The sequence below is a fragment of the Grus americana genome, chromosome 1, assembly GCF_028858705.1.
Source record: "Grus americana isolate bGruAme1 chromosome 1, bGruAme1.mat, whole genome shotgun sequence".
In the NCBI taxonomy this organism is placed as follows: Eukaryota; Metazoa; Chordata; class Aves; order Gruiformes; family Gruidae; genus Grus; species Grus americana.
Genome location: NC_072852.1, coordinates 118004275 through 118013623, shown reverse-complemented (window position 1 = coordinate 118013623; position 9349 = coordinate 118004275). Strand labels below are relative to the sequence as shown.

At 45.4% G+C, this 9349-nt stretch overlaps 1 protein-coding gene across 4 annotated transcripts in view; it reads left to right on the top strand.

Moving 5' to 3' along the window:
- Positions 1 to 1568: 1568 nt before the first annotated feature.
- RUNX1 (RUNX family transcription factor 1) overlaps positions 1569 to 9349 on the top strand; it is a 175724-nt gene continuing 167943 nt past the window's right edge. For all 4 annotated transcript variants that reach the window (XM_054839994.1, XM_054839984.1, XM_054839967.1 and 1 more), the window contains exons 1-2: positions 1569 to 1691; positions 1880 to 1993. In XM_054839994.1, the coding sequence (XP_054695969.1) occupies positions 1939 to 1993 (55 nt within the window). In that variant the 5' untranslated portion in view covers positions 1569 to 1691; positions 1880 to 1938. The remainder of the gene's footprint in view (positions 1692 to 1879; positions 1994 to 9349) is intronic.

Sequence of the window (9349 nt, the reverse complement as noted above, 5' to 3'; positions counted from 1 at the left end):
CGCATCCTTTTGCATCATGAGAAGCTTCTGTTTCAACAGATTGACTTTTTCTGAGAAAAACCTACTGCACACACAAACACAGCTCCCCCTGACCCTAAAAGGAAGCCAGGATGCCCAGGTAGATTGCGTTTGTGCAGGCAGTGTCAGGAAAAGGCATTCTACTTCCATAGCTGCAATAAGCAGAAAAAATCCAAACGCATTAAGCACCTAATTTTGTCTGGGGGTCCCTCCTCCTCGACACAGGAGGTGCCTCTGCAGAGCCCCACAGAAGTCTGGCATCAGTTTGCGCAAGCGGTATCTGTGTGCCAGGGGGTTTGACTGTGAGCTCCTTGCGGGATAAACCGTGTGTTGTTACGTATTTGTGCTCCACCTACCAGTATTTTTGATAATATTGCAAAGGCTTCTTGCCTTCCTTCCAAGGGAGCACTTTCACTGTGGTAGTCAGTCAGAGGGTGTGGGGAATCTCATCCTGCTCCAGCCCTGCTGCCGGTGCCGTCCTTTTATTGCCGCGGGTTTCTTGCAAAGGTTTATTGGGTTTCGGTGTGCTGAACCCCAGGCTGTACAGGTGTGAGGCGTCCTCTGGTTTGCAGTGAGGTGGGAAAGGGCTGCTGCCCACTGGTCAGAAGAGAGGAAAAGGAGACAAAGAGTGGCACAGCAGCCACTTCTCTGGGCTGTAGTAAGTGACTTCTCTCCCTTTTTTTTTTGCATTGTAACAGCCAAGGCCAGAACTGCCAATTGATTATTAGGTGTAGGACTTTTTTTTTTATTATTATTCTTTTGGGGAGGGAGAAGGAAAGGGAAGAATTTCAGATAGGACAGACCTGTTATCACCTCAAGAGATGCTGAGGTAAATCCTGAGGATTTTACCCAGGTTTTCTCTTGGGTAGGGATCCTTCTGATGAGAATAGGAATTGTGCTAAACAAGGACTACTGGATTCGACCCTATGGAAGTAACTTACAAACCTTTCCTGTGGGCTCAGAGACTAGTGACACTCAAACACTCCTTAGAGGGTTCCATCATACAGGTTCAAAATAATGTTGGGGGGGTTTTTGTCTCCCCTGACAGTTTATTTTTTTTAACTTTCTTTTTTTTTTTTAAAAAACCCTCTTTACAGTGTCCTTTTCCCAGCTAGTGGTCTTTCCTACAGCTGATTCCTAATGTTTTAGAGGATGACTTACACATCCTGCCATAGCAGCAGACTAATACCCGGGTTTGAATTACTATTGAATAAGCAGCAACGAAATCTCTATCAAAATAATCAGTAGTTCCAAAAACCACAAACAACAAAACAAGCAGAGTTGAACTAACTCAGCAAGACCATTTGTAGCATCAGGGACGGTGAGTCATTTTTCTTTTCCCTCCCTCAGCAGACTCCATCCCTGCCTCGCGCAGCCCCGGGGAGGGCAGGTGGAGTGGGTAGGGCATGGCTTCAGAAAGTTAAAAAAAAAAAAAAAAAGAAAGTCGACATCACACCGGTCATGTGATGCAAAGGGACCAATGGAGGCAGGTTCTGGAAAGGGGAACAGTTAAATTTGTAATTTTGGTTGTGTGAAACACTTCTTTGGGCCTCATAAACAACCACAGAACCACAAGTTGGGTACAGAGGCAGTCACACAAGAGCGGGTCCGGGATATTGGTCAGCAGGCAGGGCGAATCGTTTTGACTGCAAACCACAGAGTTTCGTAGAGTGGTAAGCATCATCAACCACAACCGATCCGCTATTTTTTTTTTCTTTTTAAGAAACAATTTCAGAGTTCTTTTAGCAAAAGAACCTTATAATCCGCTTTGTGCTGCTCCTGAGGCACCGGGATAAAACAGAGCGTGATGGCTGGGAGGAGGGTGGTAGCAATGACCATTCTTCATTTTTCACTCCCCAAGGTAGAAGAAATCATATATTCCTTCACTGTAAAGACAGAGTGAGTTTTAAAGAGGAAACAATGGCTTCAAACAGCATATTTGAGTCACTTCCTTCTTACCAGCACTTCTTGAGAGGTAAGTGCCATTCAGACTTTCTAAATATACTTTTTACTTTCCCATACTTAAGAAAATGCATGTTTGGAGAGTATCTGAGGACATTCTTGTAGTACATGCTTTTTCCCACTTCAGTTTTATTTGAGGCGCTCTCATCGAAGCTAATATCTGAGCTTGCAGGAATACCATCTCATTACTTATCAGTCCGTTAAAGAGATTATAACAAGGACTCATTTAAGCTGTTCAAACAGCTATTGCATGCTTGTGAATTTTCTCTTCATAAATCAAAGTGTGCTAGAATAACTCACATGAATTTCTGCAGATACAATAGCAGTAGCACAAGCCCCTTTTGATTCGTTTTGGCAGAATTACGACTTTTTGAGCCAGTGCTATGAAAAATGACAGCCAGCAGCATACGACACATATTACAGGCTGAAACATGGGGAGCGAGCAGCAAGCTGGTGTGTACAGCCAGCAGAGCGTGATGCTGTCTCACTTATGCTAGACCATCAGCCTGGGTAAAAGGCATGTTCACCGGGAAGAAGTCAGAAAAAGCTTAGAAACCTACTTAAAGTTAGCTGCAAGTCATTTGGCTCAGGGAGAGAAGCGATGTGGATAAATTCAGTTTCTGTTGATGCCATGCAGGTCTTGGATGACCGTGAATTATCAGCTGCAGCCACCCCTAGAGAAATGAAGCAGTCCTGTAAAGGCTCACAGGGCGGGAGGGAATGAAGGGCTTCACCCAGTAATCTGTCTTTCTTCACCAGTGACCAAGTGCACTCAGAGGCTCCTTCTAACATTCTCACAACCCCCCGTGGAGCTAATGGTTTAGTCATGGGTTATTCATACAAGTAAGCCAGGGACTGGCACCAGAAACTTGTCCGCTTCCTCGTAACTACCTACCTAAATAGCTCATACCTCAGCTGGACTTTTCGCCTTCTCATGCGAGCCCTCTGACAGCTCAAGCCCTTTTTGCAGCAGGGCTGCATCCGTTCGGATGACAAGGCACACAAAGCCCGTTGCAGACTGCTCGTCGAGCTCGTCCGGGCTGCTGCCAGAGAGCAGCACTTCATAACCCTTTATAGTTACAGACTACATTTTCCCGGCCTCGCTGGCGGTGCCGGTGTGAGTCATGAGTTATTCGTATTAATAAGCGGGCTGGGGAATGCGGAAGGCTCGTCCCAGCTGCTGTGTCACAACAAGCAGCGGCTCCACGGGCATCCCGCCGCTTCTGCGGGTCAGTGCTCCCTCGAGTGGGACGCGGGCGGAGGGCAGCCTGCACGCTCTCCCGCCTTGCTTCAGTTCTTTTTTTCCTCCCCCATGTCAAAAGCTTTTCTACATTTGTCTTTCCTGGCACCAGAGGAGAGCTGAATCTAGGCACGCAGCACCTTCTAGCCCAGGCAGGGGAGATGCTGAAGGGTGAGCAAAAAGCAGCTAACTGCTCTGCGGTGCTCGCAGTGCTGACATTTCCCCAGCACCCCCACCGAGCAAAGGAAGCAATACTGCTAGAATAACAAGAAGGATCTTCCTGCATTTCGTCAGCCTTTTTTTTTTTTCATGGTTTTCTTTTTTTTTTTTTTTTAAGCTCACCCAACTGTTTACTGTTTAATCTGTAGCACAGGAAGACTTATTGAGGAAATTTTGTACTTCTGATAAAATAACAAACAGAGTGAACCTCATGAGGCAGTGCTTGCAGCGAGTGCCAGAGCACAGCCAGCCCACGGGACGGGCTGGGGACAGCAGAGGTCGTATTGCAGGCAGGAGCCCAGAGAGCCTGGGAGCAGCTGGTTGGAGACCAAGGACCGATTTGTTCAGAAAAGGAGGAGTTGGTTAATCCAGCAAGTGATTTAGCTCAACACTCCAGAATGGGTTTTATCCTTCTCCTTATAACAGTTGCCATTATTGTTGTTAACATTATTATAGAACCAGTATTTTGTGTTTCTTCGTGGACTGTGCTAGAATCTTGCTAGGCTAGAGGTCCTATGCTAGATACCATAAGATACTCATCCAGTTTTGGCAACCCAGGCACAGATCCTGGTATGTACCCAGCACAAGCAAGATCAAACTCCTGCTGTACAGTGCTAGAAAAGCTTGGGCAACAGCGCTGCAGTTGAGTTATAAAGCAAATGCTTCATCGTTGCGAAAGAATATTGTGTTTGAGCGTGGAAGGCTGTGACAGTTTTCCAGCAGTTCCCTTTTTGTTCCTTTCTTTACTCAAATGAACTTCGCACAATTTCAAAATCCTGAGCGCAGCAAAAGTAATGCTTGGGCCTGGGAGCAAGAAAAATAATCATCCCTAGGGTTGGTTGTTCCCACCCCTATTTCTCAATAGTGTTTTCATAGACTGGTCATTTGAAATGTCCCAAACCGTCTTTTTTCTTTTTTTCCCGCCAAAATTTATTACACTTTCTCTCTTAACTGAAATTGTGAGGTAAAAGGAAAAATAACAAGCTGGTTTGTGCCGTGGATTTCACTTTATCAGTCCATGCAGTTCTCTGAGAAGGAAATCCATAACTCTTTCTTAGCCTGATACTATGTGAAAATTGGGAAAAAAGAGGGGAGTGGGGAAGCAGAACCATTGTTCCAGCCCCTGCGAGCAGTGACAGACGTAGAAAGCCTGACATATTAATTGAATGTGGTACACCACAAAGGATATGGCCCTTTTTCTATCACACCACACCAGGTCCTCGCTTCTGCCGCTAGGTAAAGAGATGAGGATTATACTGAAACCTCCAGTGGCATGCTCTGCCTGCTGAACGCATTCAAATGATTACCAGCTCTGCTTTTAATGACGGCCTCATTTTCCTAATGGCTTCTTTCAGTTCACGGTCTGGGCTTGGCGTTAGGAGTACAGGGTAGGAGCATTTCTAAGCGTCCTGCTGCAGCGCAACCCGCAGAAAAACATCACTCCATCTCTTTCTCAAATCTAGGACTGCATCAGCAAGGGTCTAGTTTAAACTTCTATCGTAGCAAGATTCATAGTAAAAGGATGGATTTGCTGGTTTTATTGAAGCTTCAACACAGGTTCATGTGCGTTGGCTGGTTGGCTGGGTCAACACAGCGATGTCTTTTGGGTGGGGGGGCCAAAATGAGACCTGTTGGAGACTGTTGTATTAAAGAGCGCACATACAGTTTTTAAAGGATGCCTAGATAATTACATGATATCACCCCACCCCATAACTTCTTTTAACTTCTTAAGGGCGTTAAACTGTCCTGTAATGTTTCCTAATAATTTTGCCTGCAAAGGAAGACAGAATAGCTAATCTTTTTGCAGGGTTTTTATGGGGCTCTAAATAGCATGAAGCATAATATTTTCCAGGAGGGCACTTTTTCCTCATTTTCCTTTTTGCTGCAAGGTCTAATTATTTCAATATGCAAAGAAGGTTACTCCTGGTTTTGCCTTTGTTATATTTTTTATTAATTAATCGAGGCAATGAAGACTCGTGGTGCAACATTTTGTTCGTTTCTTATCAAATGGAAATGAACTCCAGCAGAGCACTTTTACAACATGGAAAAATACACTGTGCGTACTTTCTTCTTAGCTCTAACATGCCAAATAATGCCCAGCCATGGAGGGTTTCTTCTTTTGCAAATGTTAAATAAAACTGTATACCAAGAACCTCTTCCTGCTCTGAAGGGCTTCCCTGACTGGACCCGTGGACACCGATACCTAAACATACTGCTTCTCATTGAAAGTTAGTTGCTCTGCCTTGCCTTGTGATGGGATTTACGTTGGGAGACTCCTAAAGTCCCTGGCGCTGTATGTGAGCGGAGGCTCCCTGTTACCCAAGCCTACATCTGCAGTCTCACGCTCTCAGCGTATGAGACCTCCCTAGGAGTAAATGTTTGTCTGCAGAGGGTGACGCGTGAGGAGTAGGGTAGCAAGTTGATAATGATTTCAGCCCTCTAGAACTGGTGATACTAGCAGAAGTGGTCATATGCTAGAAGTAACTATGCCAAAAACACGTTTCTCTGGGAGATGCCCTGTACCCAACACTGCCATGTACTTTCATTCACTCACCCAGTAGAAGAAACCTATCTTTTCACAATAGCATAAACTATGTTGTCACTGCGTAAGGGAGAGAGAAGGTTTTCCAGCACTTTTGCAGCCTGCCTGAACTGTAACAAAGGGTTAATTTGTGTCAGCATTATAAAATAATAACTGCATCTTGTGAATAGGAAATTGAACTAAAGCTCATAAAAACCTTGGCTCACTAGAAGAAAAAACTTGCACAATGTCTGATTTACACAGGCTTCTCTCTGTTTGAGCCTTTTTGCATTTAAAAGCCTTGAGAAACATTGTGAGACCTGAACATAGGAATTCCTGTGAAGCAAGGGGTAAAGTGTCTGACAAAGATGAATATACTGCTTTGGTAAGATCAAGAGATTTTATCCTAGGCCAAAATATTAGACTGAGTGTTTAACCATTCACACTCAGTGTAGTGATGTGTTGTGATGACAGTCTTAGCAAGGACTTAGGGTTATGGCTGGTTTGCAGATTCCCCAGATGGGCTTGCCCTTTATCATGTGGGCATTAATAAGAGATTGTCGGATGGCAGCTCTGCCTTGGACCGTACTTTACCACAAGAGCCAAACTCCAGCTCTGAGGTAGCTCTCTGGTCGGAAATAAAGGTATCATCCCCGCACTGCTGGTGTATGCAATTGAATAGAAAACAAACTGCATTTTTGTCATGACTAGAACATAATCACGGTTTAGTTTGACTGCTAAGGCATAACCCCAAAAGAACAGTCTGTTTAGCTTTAAATGCATATGAAGGCCAGTGATATTGGCAAGTTTGTGAAAGTAATTTGTGAAATCCTGAAGAATTTTGCTTCAGAACACAGAATGAATATCTGCATCATCCTGCTATTTGAGAGGGAAGAGAGTCTATACCTAAACCAAGAGTGGCAAAGAAAGTACTGTTCTTGGATTTAAAAACAGACATAATTGCTTCTAAAAGCTACGCAGAAGCAATCCTAAGGAAACGGCAAAGGCATTTCTCTGTACAACTCTAAGGTTGTTCCACCAACAGGAGAAGCTCATCCAACTTTGACACCCTGCCACATGCCAAGGGGACGTGCTTGGGTCCCAGTGGTTGCTGCTGCACCTCTGAAATGGTGCCCAGAGGGCCGGGCAGGGGTGTTAGCAAAAGGTCCTCTTGTACCGCTGTGCAGAGCAAGGGTGAAATGCAGAGCGGGCTCAGGAGCTAAGGGGGAATGCCAGCTGCAGGAAAAAGTTTGGGTGGGCTGGTGCTCTGCAGAAACTGCCAGCTGTGATGCCTCGGTAAGTGATAATTTGAAGGGAAACCTATCTTCCTCCTGCATGCGTGGGGCAAGGATTTGCACGTAGGAGGCTGCCGCAGAGTACCTGGCTGGCCCTGGTAGCTTGGTGGAGGAGGAGGGCTGCACCACACAGCTTCTGACCTCCATCGGATGCTTGGGCTGCTTGTGCCAAAATGTGTGGGTGCCTGATGGGCTGCTGGGCAGCAGTACGGGTCCAGCAGCCCCGGCAGGAGGGCAAGGAAGAAGTAGCTCTGGCTCTGGTTAAGAGGATGGATTGAGACTGGCTGGAGAGGGACCACCTGAATCTAAATCCCACCTGGCATCTCTGTCTTCCCCGTGCCAGCACAGGCCTCCCGGACGCAGGGTGTGAGTTTAAATGTGGGCATGCGGCATTTCGGGTGGGGTGGCTGCCACGAGCATCAGGCTGCGCACAGGGAGGAGGCAGTCCCGCGTGCAGTGGGGCAGCTCAGGACGGGCCACGCAACGCCTTCACTGCAGGGGCATGAGCCTGACAGATTTTCTGTGTTCCTGCTGATTGCAGTGTGCAAGGATGTGCTTGCTCAGTACTTTTGTCCAGTTTTTATTTATTTACTTGTGTTTTCTGTTCGTTTGGGTTTTTCCTGAAACAAGTCTGAGAGTCAGCTCACCCACTCACTCCTATTCCTTCCTCTGTGCTTAGTCAATGGGGCAAGGTATGGTGGAAATTTTTTTTAAACAGTGGGTGATTACAGCCTAGAACTCATTGTCGTAAAATACCATTGAAACCAAGAGTTTAGCAGGATCCTTAAAACAGCTGGGTCTGTATATACGTAACAGTTTCTCAATAGGTACCAGACAGGTAAAGAAAAAAAAAGCTTTGGAAGGGTTAAGTTCTCCTTTCGTCTTTCACTGCCGTATTCCACGGCACAAACCGATCTCTGTTAAAACTTGGAAAGAAAGCTTCCCATGTAAGCAGGTCTGTCATCTGCAAAATGAATTGTGGCTTCCTCTGTGACATCTGGTACTGGCCGCGGAGAGAGACAGACCACTGGCTCGGTGAATCACTGGTCTGAGAGAAGGACAAGAAAACATTACACTACTTCATTACCTCTTCTGTCATCTTAAGAGGATGGATAATATTTGTATAGAATTGAGTCAGCTTCCCAAATAGTAGATGAGTAGTAGGGATATCTCCTCTCTGAAGTCTATTAGTGAACTGCACGGGGTGACAACAGTGGTGCTGTTTGGAGCAGTATCGCACCTACAAAGGTCCGCAGTACATCAGTGAAGTCCATGCGTGCACCAGCATATCCACAGCAAAACTGAATGCAAGACACGTTATTCTTGCTGCCAGTGGAAAGGAGACTAGAAATTATATATACAGATTCCCAATGTAATCAGTTTTCAAAAGAATTGCCTTTTCTTACACTTAGCTCCCAGCAAAGTAGGGCCTGGGCTTACGACCAAGATACATTTTAGTCCAAAACATCACATTCTCTATACAGATGTATTCAGACAATTGAACTAGGAAAAAAAAAAAAAGGCATAGAAGAACTGATGGTGAAAGCATGGAAGTAGAGAGTGACTGTAGCTGCTACCTAGTAGAGTTTCCAATTCATCCTTAATACTGTCCACAGGGCTCACCACTTCTGCTCACAAGTGAAACTCTGTGAAGTTGGGTAGTTTCACTTCACAAAGATCTGTGAGAACATTTTCTCCGGCTTTGATCTATCTGTTGTTTTTTGTTCAGCTTGTGCTTTTTGTTTTGAGTTTCTGATTCCAGTGAACCCAAAAGCAGTACGAGTCAGGGGCTTGGGGCTTTTTCTTTTGCCTTCTGAGTATTTTGTCTTGCAGTGTGTTTTCTGTTGTCTGGTTTCACACTGAAACTGTGATTTTGAGATGTGCTCAGAAGCTGCCCTTAGGTAGGGTTTTGACTGTAAGTTGAAAGGCTTACCTCCCTTACAAATCTTTCCGTGAATGCGGTGCGAGGAAACTTGAAACTTGTCAAGTTTTACATGATTTGCTGTAAGCATTTCACTTGGCTGTACTTAGGGCAAGCCCTGCAATCCTCGTCAAATCAGCAGCCTCAGAAGGCATTGACCCAGGCCTTCAAGT